General features: G+C 45.0%; 1 protein-coding gene across 1 annotated transcript in view; it reads left to right on the top strand.

Moving 5' to 3' along the window:
• LOC142188656 (vomeronasal type-2 receptor 26-like) overlaps window positions 1-7,393 on the top strand; it is a 51,346-nt gene extending 43,953 nt beyond the window's left edge. Inside the window, exons 5-6 of the mRNA XM_075261932.1 lie at window positions 2,930-3,821; window positions 6,925-7,393. Coding sequence (XP_075118033.1) covers window positions 2,930-3,821; window positions 6,925-7,177 — 1,145 coding nt within the window. The 3' untranslated portion in view covers window positions 7,178-7,393. The remainder of the gene's footprint in view (window positions 1-2,929; window positions 3,822-6,924) is intronic.
• Window positions 7,394-13,099: the final 5,706 nt, after the last annotated feature.

The raw sequence follows: 13,099 nt of genomic DNA, 5'->3' as shown, positions 1-13,099 counted from the left end.
ACTGAACACCCTCTCAGATAGGATGCTGGCGGCAGGACAGGACAGCACCTCCAAGGCATATAGGGCAAGTTCAAGCCACAGGTCCAACTTCGACACCCAATACATGTAGGGCGCAGAGGGATCGGAGAGGACAGGGCTGTGGTCGGAAAGGTAGTCCCGCAACATGCGCCTATACTTCTCACGCCTGGTGACACTAGGACCCTCAGTGGCGGTACTTTGGCGAGGGGGTGCCATCAAGGTATCCCAGAGCTTAGACAGTGTGCCCCTTGTTTGTGTGGACCGGTGAGCACTTGGTCGCCTACTGGAGGAACTGCCCTCCCTGCCGCCAACGTCACATGCTGGAAACATCTCCATCATATTCTGCACTAATTGCTTGTGGCAAGCATTGATGCGATTGGCCCTCCCCTCTACCGGAATAAAAGATGAGATGTTGTTTTTATACCGGGGGTCAAGGATAGCAAAGATCCAGTACTGGTTGTCCTCCATGATTTTGACAATACGCTTGTCAGTTGTAAAGCACCACCATCACATCATCGGACAACTCTTCTTCCTCCTCTTCCTCCTCCTCTTCCTCCATTAAACGCGATGAAGCGGACAGATGTGTGGACCTACTCTCCAGCTGTGACGGATCGGATGCTATTCCTGACTCCTCTGTGTGATCTGAGTTATCCCTGATGTCAATGAGGGATTCTCTCAGCACACACAAGAGCGGGATTGTAAGGCTCACCATCGCATCTTCAGAGCTCACCCTCCTTGTGGACTCCTCAAACACCCGTAGGATGTCACAAAGGTCTCTCATCCATGGCCACTCATGGCTGAGAAACTGAGGCAGCTGACTTTGTGGCACCCTAGGGTTTTGTAGCTGGTATTCCATCAAAGGTCTCTGCTGCTCAACCACTCTACTCAACATCTGAAACGTTGAGTTCCAGCGTGTGAGGATGTCGCACAAAAGCCGGTGTTGTGGCACATGCAGGCGTTGCTGGAGAGATTTTAAGCTAGCAGCGGCTACTGTCGACTTGCGAAAGTGGGCGCACATGCGCCGTACTTTCACCAGTAGCTTGCTGCCCCACAGGAGTAGGCACGGGACGCCCTGTGGCTTCACCGCTAACTTGCTCCCCAGAACCATTCCCCCGACCTCGCCCACGGCCTCGTCCACGTCCCTTTCCGGGAGCCTTGCGCATTTTAATATGCTTTCCTTGCTTAAACACACTCAGAACCTGGGTGTATATGCCAAAACCAATAAATTGAGAGTGTATGCAGGCCCCAATTTATTTGGTGGGATTAACACTCAGAACCTGTGTGTTTATGCGAATATCAACAACTTAAGGAGGGATGCAGCCCCCAATATATTAGGGGAATTCACACTCCAAAACTGGCACTATACGCCTATAGCAACAATTGAGGGTTGTATGAAGGCCCCAATATATTTTGGGAATTAACAGTCAGAAAGTGGCACTATATGCCAATAGAAGGAATTGAGGGTGGTATGAAAGGCAAGCCCCAATATCTTTTTGAATTTACAGTCAGACACTATATGCCAACAGCGCCGCACCTCTCATGAGGCGACCTGAAGCGACCGCTCCGGAGAGGGCGGCATTTTTGCTGTCCTAAGCCAGTCCAGGACAAGCTGTCCTGGACTGGCTTAGCATCACCGTTACTGAGCGGTGGATTGGGGCAGCCTTGTGGACGCAACGCTGCTGCAGCGGCCGCCCCTCACACTTAGCAGAGAGCAGGTCCTCTCCCTGCCTGCTCACACCGCCCGCGCCACCCCCTCCACTCCGATCTGGCCCCTCCGCTCAACCGAATTGAGGTTGTATGTAGCCCCAATATATTCTTTGAATTTCCAGTCAGACCCTGGCACTATATATCAGTAGCAAGAATTGAGGGTGTATGTCGGCCCAGTCCTATTGTTAGGGAACTTACTGTGTATTCAAGTTAGTTTCTGGGGTGGAGGTGGGGGGGCACACCTTTGGTACGTGGATCAGGGGTATATATCGGGTATACGGGAATACACTGTCAGTGTATTCCATTCAGGATCCTGGGAAAGCTGGGTTGCGGCGATTGAGCCCGTCAGTGCCACGTTACACTGACAAGCTTCTCCCTGGAATTTAGCTCTTATAAGAGCTGTTGGTTGTCTTCTCCTTCCTATCCTAGCCTGTCCCTGCCTACCCAGAATCTAAGCCCTAGCTAACTGGACGGAAACCTCCGTCCCCGGTGAATTGCAAGCTCAGAATGACGCGAACCTGGGCGGTGCTGGGCTTCGATAGAACACTGTTCGCTCATCTCTACTAGTGATGAGATAAGTCCAATAAGCAATGACATGGTGTATGTATAATAACTAATCTCAGAGCCGCCCTCATATTGTCATGTATATCTATTCTGGGGGTGGTGACAAGAAACCGCTGTGGTCTCATGTTTATAAGCATAGGTATTATTTGTTTGGAGTAAAATGGGTGAGCTCCTTGTTTTCTATTGGGATTACAGGTTCGGCCAATAGTAAAGGTAAGGCAGGACACATCTGTAAGACCATGTCATCCATCTAACCTCCTCAATGTTATAAGGCCATAATGGCTAAGTGTTCTTTGCCTTGTCTTGTCATTGTAACATTCTAGGAATTATAATTTTTTCATTTTTCTCATTGTTCCCATATTGGGACGTTTCCTTCACACTGAGTTGTATGAACTTACTTATTAGCTTGTAGTAACTATTTCTGCACCAAGTCTTCCATTATCTTTCTCTACATTTCCCCATGGGACATAGATAAGATATGTTACCTTTATACGATGTGTCACAGGATTCCATTGATACTAAATATCTAGTTTGGTACATTTACTATTTGTTCCCGCAGGTCCTGAGAGTCCTGACTTGTGTTGTTATCAGACAGATTGGTCCTTTATAATATCTAATATGTAATGAAATCTCCCTACAGATGCCGACAGCTGCAGTAAGTGCCAAAGTGACAAATGGCCGAATGAGAAGAGAGACCGATGTCTGCCCAAAGTAATGGAATTCATCTCTTACCATAATGACACCATTGCTTCTGTATCTTCCTCCGTCTCGCTCTTCGGATGTCTTGTGACCGGCTCCATATTTAGAATATTTATTTCCTATCGGGACACTCCTATTGTTAGAGCTAATAACCGGAACCTGAGTTATCTCCTCCTGGCCTCCATCATCCTCAGCTTCCTCTCTGTCTTCTTGTTTCTTGGTCGTCCCAGTGATGTCACTTGTAGATTACGTGAAACCAGTTTTGGAGTCTTCTTCTCAGTGGCCGTCTCTTCACTTCTGGCCAAGACTGTTATGGTCTGTGTTGCATTTAAGTCCACCAAGCCTGGAAGCCCCTGGAGACAATGGCTGAGTGTGAAGCTGCCCTATACCATAGTGTTGTTGTGTTCCTCCTTCCAGGTTGTCATCTGTGTTCTGTGGTTGTCTATTTCTCCCCCATTCCAGGACCTGGACACTCAGTCTTATCCTGAGAAGATCATCATTCAGTGTAATGAGGGCTCAGATCTCTGGTTCTACTCCATGTTGGGTTATATGGGGCTCCTGGCCGCTGTCAGCTTTCTTCTGGCTTTCATGGTGAGGACATTACCGGACAGTTTTAATGAGGCCAAGTACATCACCTTCAGCATGCTGCTGTTCTGTAGTGTCTGGATGGCCATGATCCCGGCTTATCTGAGCACCAGAGGGAAATACATGGTGGCCGTGGAGATATTTGCAGTAATGGCTTCCAGTGCTGGACTTTTAGCTTGTGTGTTTTTCCCAAAATGTTTTATTATTTTATTTAGATCAGAAATGAACAGAAAAACTGATCTGCTGGGGAGAAGAAAGGAATGACTGTAATAATAGTAATAAATGATGGTGTGTAATGTGCCATGTGGTAACATAATGCCCCTCCCCCACACCACTATTATACACTGTGCTAGGCAGAATATCTCTGTATTATATTCTATTATAAAGCTTTTGCCCCTATACCCCTCTAGATGCTGCTGCAGTGATACATATGGGGGGGGGGGGGTAATAGTGACTTTTGTGTTGTTGCACTGCGGTGGTCACAATCCTTAGTGCTGACCGTCCTGCAGATGATCGCACTACATGTGACGTCACACATTACACAGCCGCCAATATGTCAGGACTGAATGAATATACAATATACATAGACAATGTAGCGTTCAGGCTCAGCAGATTCCTACAGAATACAAGAGATATATAGCTACATATAGGTAATAATAGTGTGGGGGGAGGCTCATTATTTTACCATGTGACATGTTAATAAAGACCAATAATCCTCCCGGCCACCACTAGGGGCAGCTTTATACAATCTCTAATAAGTGATGTCACCTATAACACTTTCCTGACATCCGCCATAATAGTACAGCACTACCAGGAAGGCAATGCCACGGCGATCCTCAGGGGGTTACTATATATTGGGGTCACAATCACTTTGTCATTCACTTTTGGTTAAAAGGTTAAAAAAAATAGTTTGAACATGGTAAAAAAAAAATATATATATATGAATAAAGCCCCTAAAATTACATTTTCCCATGTAAAAAATTTATGTAAATAATAAAAATAAAACCCCTGCGGTATTTGGCATCACCGCATCAGTAACAACCTGAACAATAAAACTAAAACATTATTTATTCCACACTGGAGACTGATACTTTCTTCCAGACTTCCACGATCCCCTGGCACACAGTGACATAACTCACCCGGCGTTGGCTCCCTGTGTTGGTGAATGTGTGGTCACCTTTAACCGTCATTTCACTTTAACCCCTTTCCGACATGCGCCGTAATAGTACGGCGCATGTCGGGTCTGTAACTATGGCGACCGCCTGGGAGCCGGGCGGCCGCCATAGCCGCCGGGTGTCTACTGCTTTAAGCAGTAGACACCCGGCTCTAATGCCTCCGATCGGTCCCCGGACCGATCGGAGGCATTAACCCCTCCGGCGCCGCGGTCAAAGGCGCCAGAGGCGCCATTTTCTCGGCGGCGCATGGGCGCCGCCATTTTGTCCGGGATCGTCGGCTCCTGGAGCATGCTCCAGGGCTGACGTCATGTTGCCATGACAGCCGGGAGCCTGTACAAGGCTCTCAGGCTTGTCTGCAAATTCTCTTTTGCAGGCTGGTCTATACAGCCTGCAAAAGAAAGGATGATTTTTTGCATTGCAATGCACTAGCATTGTAATGCATTGCATTAGTGATCAGACCGCCTGGGGTTCAACACCCCTAGGGGGGTCTAATAAATGCAAAAAAAAAGTAAAAAAAAAATATAAAAGGTTTTAAAAGTTCAAATCCCCCCCTTTCCCTAGAACACATATAAAAGTAGTTAAACACTGTGAAACACATACATGTTAGCTATCCCCGCGTCCGAAATCGCCCGCTCTACAAATCTATAAAAATATTTTTCCTGTTCGGTAAACACTGTAGCGGGAAAAATAGTCAAAAGTGCCAAACCGCCGTTTTTTCACTGTTTTGATTCTGATAAAAATTTGAATAAAAAGTGATCAAAGCAATAATATTTCCCGAAAATGGTAGAACTAAAAAGTACACCCAGTCCCGCAAAAAAAGACGCCCTATGCATCCCCGTACACGCACGTATAAAAAAGTTACAACCGTCGGAATATGGCAACTTTTAGAAAAAAATTTTTTAACACAGTTTTGGATTTTTTTTAAGGGGTCAAAATGTAAATAAAACCATATAAATTTGGTAACCCTGGAACCGTACCAAAACACAGAATATAGCGGACATGTCATTTTGGCTGCACAGTGAACGCCGTAAAACCAAAGCCCGTAAGAAAGTCGCAGAAATGCATTTTTTCTTCAAATCCACCCCATTCTGAATTTTTTTCCTTCTTCCCAGTACATTATATAGAATAATTAATGGTGGCATCATGAAGAAAAATTTATCCCGCAAAAATTAAGACCTCATATGGCTCTGGGAGCGGAGAAATAAAAAGTTATGGGGTTTAGAAGGAGGGGAGTCAAAAACGAAAAACGAAATTCAAAAAATGCCATCGGCGGGAAGGGGTAAAATGACCTGTTGACACCGATATCTGGCGGCTGCAGCTCTTTGGGTAATTCACCCGGAATGACGGCAAGCTCTGAATTAGTTTTCTTCACTTGGGCTTGGACAGTATCGGTCACATGGGCGCGCATGGAGTCACAGACCAATAGGGATGAGGATTTGTGAAAAAAGCCATCCGGTCTCTTGGCGTAGACCTCCCTCAGCCACTCACTCATCTTCTCCTCGTCCATCCAGCCCTTTGGGTTAGCCTTGACAATGACACCAGCAGGAAACGTTTCTTTTGGCAAAGTCTTACTCTTGAAAATGACCATGGGTGGTAGTTTCTGTCCATTAGCCTGACAGGCGAGAACTACAGTGAAAGATGACTTCTCGTTTCCTGTGGTACATACAGATACCGCACTGGTCCCTGTTTTCTCAACAGTACGTGTTACAGAGATATCGAAAGTGAGGGGGGTTTCATCCATGTTAGTGATGTGTTCTGGCTGGATATTCTTTTCATTTATCTTGGTTATGCAGTAGGTGCGGACAATGGCCGGCTTCTCTTCATAAACCTTTGGCAGTTGCTGACAGAAGTGGGGAAACGTCTCCATTTCACCCCAATAGAACCGTACCCTACAGATGGAGAGCCAAGTGCTAAGGCCAGACGAAGTGTCCGGAGTCGCCTTCAGAGCTTCCTCTGTTTTATCACTCATGACATGCTTCGTAGCATTCAAGAATGGACTACGCAACATGCACGTCACACGGAGCAGGTGGATTGGTTCATGGGTCTCCCGGAACTAATGGCATTTATTTCAGTCATTATCCTGCGAGGGGTGACCAAGGTTCCATCACTACGTGACAGCTGGTCAGAAAACCTGGGAAACCCAAGGATCATTGCAATTATGACCCGAAACCGCTTCCAAGACATCATGCAACACCTACGCTTTGATGACATGTTCACACGCAGTGAGCGAGTGGAGACCGATAAGTTTGCTGCAATCTCCGATGTGTGGAAATCGTTTGTCACCAACTGCATCGCATCCTACAACCCTGGTCGACACATCACTATTGATGAACAGCTTTTCCCGTCAAAGACTCACTGCTGTTTTCTGCAATACATTGCAACAAAACCAGACAAGTTTGGCATCAAGTTTTGGGTGGCTTGCGACTTGAAATCAAAGTACATCTGTAATGTCCTCCCATATCTTGGCAAGGACCCCAGTCGTCTCAGCGGGGAGAGACTTTCAGAAACTGTAGTGATGAGGCTGATGGAACCATTCATGGACAAGGGCAGAACTGTAACCACGGACAATTTCTTTACATCATTGTCACTTGCACGACGACTGCTTAGCCGGAAAACCACTATCCTCGGCACAGTCAACAAGAATCGCCGGGAAATTCCTGAATCTGCTAGACAGATGGACAGCACTGAATTCACCACTCAGGTGTTTTCAACCACTGGTGCCACACTGACAGTGTATGCACCCGAACGAAAGAAGGCCGTCTACATTCTCAGCAGCATGCACAGCGTGGTTGAGACTGAGGATACCAGCAAAAGGAAGCCAAACACGGTCACACAATACAACCACACAAAGTGCGGTGTGGATGTAATGGACCAAATGGTGCGGGAGTACAGAGTGCGTGCAGGAACACGGAGATGGCCAGTCGCCGTGTTCTACAACATGATTGACATGGCAGCACTGAATGCTTATGTTCTTTATCAGGCATGCACTGGGGTGCAGGAGAGACGGGTGGACTTCCTGGTTGAGCTTGCAAAAGAGTTAGGTGGCTTTCATGTGACTGAAAAGAAGGCATGCAAGGAGAAACTCCTTCGGCAACAACCTTACACACCCAGCCATGGCAAAAGGGCGAAGTGTCAGGTCAACCATCGATGCACGAACAATTGTGCAACTGAGAGATGTGTTGACTGCTACAAATACATGTGTGGCAAATGTACCAGGGACATACCCAGGCAGTGCCAGGTATGTTCCGACAGTGCAGACAGACTGCTGAGTGAGTGCTGAAATGCTAGTCACACAAGAAGGACATGCCACTCACACACACACACGCAGCCCCCCACAGCAGCCTATTGTAAATGTGTGGAATTGTTTTATTCCTTGTATTTTTTTTTATTATTTTCATAGCAAAAATAAAAGCATGGAAACAAATAACAGTTGTTCTTTTGTATATTTACATTTTTGTATATTTAGATTTGAGACAATGGGTGCAGAAAAAAAAAATCGCAGCTACTTGTGCTACTTTTGCGATCAGTCCCATTGGTCATTTAGATCACTCCTCTGGGATGCTTCCACACGAAAAATTTGCACAAAAAAAAAAAAAACGCTGGAAAATCGCTAGTGTGCTTGAGGCCTTACACCAGGGGTAGGGAACGTATGGCTCTCCAGCTTTTGCAAAACTACAACTCCCAGCATGCATACTTGCTCTGCTGTTCTGGGAACTCCCATGGAAGTGAATGGAGCATGCTGGGAGTTGTAGTTTCACAGCAGCTGGAGAGCCAAAGGTTCCCTAGCCCTGATCTAAGGGAGCATTCACACGGTGTAACGTCCCGCGAGATTTGGCACGTGTACGCCGCGTGACCCTTTGCGTGCCGTACACGCTCCCGTTGAATAAATGCACGGCCGCAAACTAGCGCGGCGCATACGCTCCCCGCTCCCATTGAACTCAATGGGAGCGTGTACGGCACGCAAAGGGTCACGCGGCGTACATGTGCCAAATCTCGCGGGACGTTACACCGTGTGAATGCTCCCTAAGGTTTATGTGGTCCTCCTGCCTCCCCCCAAAGATGTGATAACAGAGGAGATAAGGATCAGACAGTTGGATTTCAACTGACTGATTCTTTTGTTCATGGAAAGAAGAGCCAATGGATACAATGTTTTGTTTCTTTTTGTTGCTGTAAGGCTACGTTCTCATTTGCGCTGAATAGTGTAAATCCATCACATATAAATAACAGTTGTTCTTTTGTATATTTACATTTTTGTATATTTAGATTTGAGACAATGGGTGCAGAAAAAAAAAATCGCAAAAAAAAATTGCAGCTATTTGCGCTACTTTTGCGATAAGTCCCATTGGTCATTTAGCTCACTCCTATGGGATTTTTTCGCACGAAAAAATGTGCACAAAAAAAACGCTGGAAAATTGCTAGTGTGCTTGAGGCCTTACACCAGGGGTAGGGAAAGTACGGCTCTCCAGCTGTTGCAAAACTACAACTCCCAGCATGCATACTGGCTCTGCTGTTCTGGGAACTCCCATGGAAGTGAATGGAGCATGCTGGGAGTTGTAGTTTCACAGCAGCTGGAGAGCCAAAGGTTCCCTACCCCTGCTCTAGACAAATGTTTTTGGTCATTACTCACAGCTGTACCTTGCTCTAAAATTTCTGATTCTATTTAAAATATCTAAAAAATGATTCATTGTTTCAGTGCTTTTTTGCTCAAATAAAACTAAACTATACAATATGTATAGTCTTTATATTATCAAATACAATAAACTGAATAGAACTAACTACTTTACTAGCTACACACTTTATTAGCTTTGGCAATGCCAAATGTCTATTCGGACGTGCCAATAAAGCTTGTTTGAATTGAATTGAACTAACTAGAAACTAAATGGCTAAACTCAATGGAAAACAACCTCCTGTGGTGTAACAGTAATGGCCTTAATTACAGAACAATAGACTGTGATTATAGGTGTTTGCTTAATGCCTTCAGGTCATTCGACCCTTCTCTGGGTTCCAAAGGTAGAAATGTCAAATGACCCCTCTCTGGGACTTCTAGTGTTAAGGAAAATCAAAATAGTGCATTAAAAAATAACTTTACAACAAAGTGTAAAAAAACTGACCAATTTCAGTCAATTTAGTTAGGGCTGAATCAAGGAATAGTGTGTGAACCGTAGCCACAGTTACCAATTAGGCTCGACCACTTTTGTTGTTCAGGTCTCAAACATAACCCCTTACTGAGCCCTCTCCCCCACATTGTACTGCTCCTATGTTAACCTAGGGACAGCACACTAAACAGGGACTAGAAGGTCTATAGGTATCTCAGCTGGTATTTGCAGACACACATAACACACACGGGTAGGAGCCTGCAGGTCTTCTACCTGCAGGTCTCTGTTCGATAACCCACTCTTCTATTTTGTCCTCCAACTGTGGCCATCTTGCTTTGTTTCCTCGGAAGCTCAGTTTGGTCTTCTTTACCTGGCGTAGGGCATCTTCATGTTTCCTCCACTTACCATAGATTTGTTAATGTTGAATTCTCTCGCAGCTGCTCTATTTCCTTGCTCTTCTGCATGACTTATAGCTTTAAGCTTAAAACCTGCATCATAAGCATGTCTCTTATCAGGGGCATTTCTGGGGTAGTGGGTATAAACAATGATTGAATGCTGCACATTAATGCTGAAACACAGATATCCGCGGGGGTCCTGCGCACAGAGCTGTACGTATCACCACACTCAGGGAGGTTCCTGACTATGGTGGCTGTAATGGTCAATCCATTTGTGGTGACTGATAATGTAAAAACCCAAGTGAAGAATTAATTCATATATAAGGCACATTGCATTATAAGGCGCACTATCGATTCATAGGATTTTATGTGCCTTATAGCCTGAAAAATACTTTACTCCGCTTGTGCGTGAAGCTATACGTGAAGTGTTGTGTTTGCCAGCTCTGCATGAAAAGGCGCTGGTTGTGAGTCGCTCTCTTCCATCGGGGCGCCATTGTATAGATGTGTCAGTGGGTGATGGTATGCCGCTCATTTACCTATTCTAGATCTTTGCATTCCCTTGTTAGATATTTATGTACATTTATGAAAATGACTTAGCGTTGAGGCTCCAATATAATGTCCCTTATGGACAGTCTAATAGAATCGCAGAAATGTTACTGATAAAATAAGACAAGATAAGACAACAAGCAGCCTGAAACCTCACAACAAGCACAACAACAATCCCTACAAACACAACCTCCTCACCACAGATGATGGGGACCACAACAGGATACAATGTATTAGACAAAAATTCTGCACAATTCTTTTGAATGACCAGAACGTAACAAACAACCTCCCCAAAAAAACAGGGATCACATGTAGACGGGCAAAAAAAACCCCTCAAAAGTGTCATAGCTCCCAGTATACTAAGACCCAAAGTCCTCAGACAGTTCTTTGGTCTTCTTTCTTTTCTCCATGCTCAGTGTGGTCACACAAGGACACAGGACAGAGGTGGAGTCAACTTTAATCCTTTTCAGCTGGCTGCAAGTGTGATTTAGTTATTGCCACCACCTGTTAGGTGCCTCAGGTAAGTAACAGGTGCTGTTAATTACACAAATTAGAGAAGCATCACATGATTTTTTAAACAGTGCCAATACTTTTGTCCACCCCCTTTTTTATGTTTGCTGTGGAATTATATCCAATTTGCCTTTTTGACAATTCTTTTTGTGGTTTTCCATTGAAAACAAATTAAATGAAGATAATAATACCAAAGAATTTGTGATTGCAATCATTATCTGGAAGAAAATGAGTATTATTGTTAGGGAATTGCTAGGACAGCAATTCCCCGGTAACTGCTGAACCCTGGGACGGGACACAAGAGACAGTGAGCCCTAAGCTGAAGCCCCCAACTGTCCCTTCCTATTGCCAGGCCCTATCCTATGTAATTGGCGGCAACCACGAAGACAGTCCCTTCCTGTATATGTGAGACACAAAACGCAGACAAGACGGACAACAAAGAGAAGTCAGCTAGCCAAGGGTCAGTAAACAGTCAAGCGATGCAGTGCCAAATCGGAGTCCAAAGAATAGTGAGTAGGGAAAGCCAGGGGTCAAGGATTAGAATGGAAGCAAAAATAGTGACAGTAATGAGCAAGTATGCACAAGGCAATAGCAAGCACTGGTGTGAATGAGAGCCAAGGCTAAATAGGGAGGAAGAACCCGCCCATGGAGTTGAAAGGAAGGCGGCTATCAATCACAGGCAAGACAAAATTAACCACTTAATGGACAGAGGCAACAAGGGCAGAAGACAGGTGTGGTGCAAATACAATCACAGAACTAGAACGGAGTTCACACAGTGCAACCAAAAACTTTAAGCCAAGAACCAAACTGCACCTGAGGGTGGTGCAGTGACCCGAACAGGCAGAGATGTTACAATTATCTGACAGAATTGCAGGGGTTCCAATACTTTTTGCCAACATTGTATCTATCTATCTATCTATCTATCTATCTATCTATCTATCTATCTAATCATCCATGTAGAGATGTAGCCACGTCCAACATTCCACATAACAAGTTACCTAGACATTACCCGCCGTCCTCAGCTTTATATTATTAATGTTTTCTGCGATGTTTCCTTTGAGATCTCACAAAGCAGCAAGTTCTCCGATTCCAGGTAACGAAGGCTACACCGGTATCTATGGATTGTTAGGAAGGAAACACAGAAGACTTTGCAATGAGAAATCCTTTATTCTTGTGGATGAAACAGTTACACTGACATGATAAGTTTTTCTTCTTTCTTCCTTTATTAGATGTTTGGGGAAATATTAGAACATTCCAGAACAGATTCAGCAATTCTTATATGGAAATACAAATCTAGGGCACAAGCCCCCGTGTCTGTAGCTGCCGCTGCATATTCCATAGAGAGCTGAGGATGTGCGGAGCTGTCAGGGGCAGAATTACCTGCCATCACCCTGTCTATTCCTCACCTGCTCGCTGCAGCCTCCGGAGGTTTCACTGCTTACACTCATTGTACACTTCATTGTTTTGTGTTCATCATTTTGTAGTAACCTGATACAGAATTTCTCTGCACAATGTAAACTCTTATCCACTGATGTTGCATGACATTCCCTATATGTTGTGTAAGGAGATCCCATAATTGTAGAGCAGGGTCTGTGCGTCATGTCATAGACTGATGGGATCTCCTCCACTGTGTATAGTACAGGTGGCTTCACTAGAAAAGATAGAACAAGATGAGAAATTATCTCATTACTAACCAATACTCACATAGCAAATAACAGAGAACATTCCCTATGGACAGGAGTAGGACAGGTCCGGATAGAGAGGAGGGAAGACAAGAATATCCGTCCGGAAACAAGTTACACCT

Source organism: Leptodactylus fuscus, chromosome 1, assembly GCF_031893055.1.
Source record: "Leptodactylus fuscus isolate aLepFus1 chromosome 1, aLepFus1.hap2, whole genome shotgun sequence".
In the NCBI taxonomy this organism is placed as follows: domain Eukaryota; kingdom Metazoa; phylum Chordata; class Amphibia; order Anura; family Leptodactylidae; genus Leptodactylus; species Leptodactylus fuscus.
This window is presented reverse-complemented; position numbering and strand designations above follow the sequence as displayed.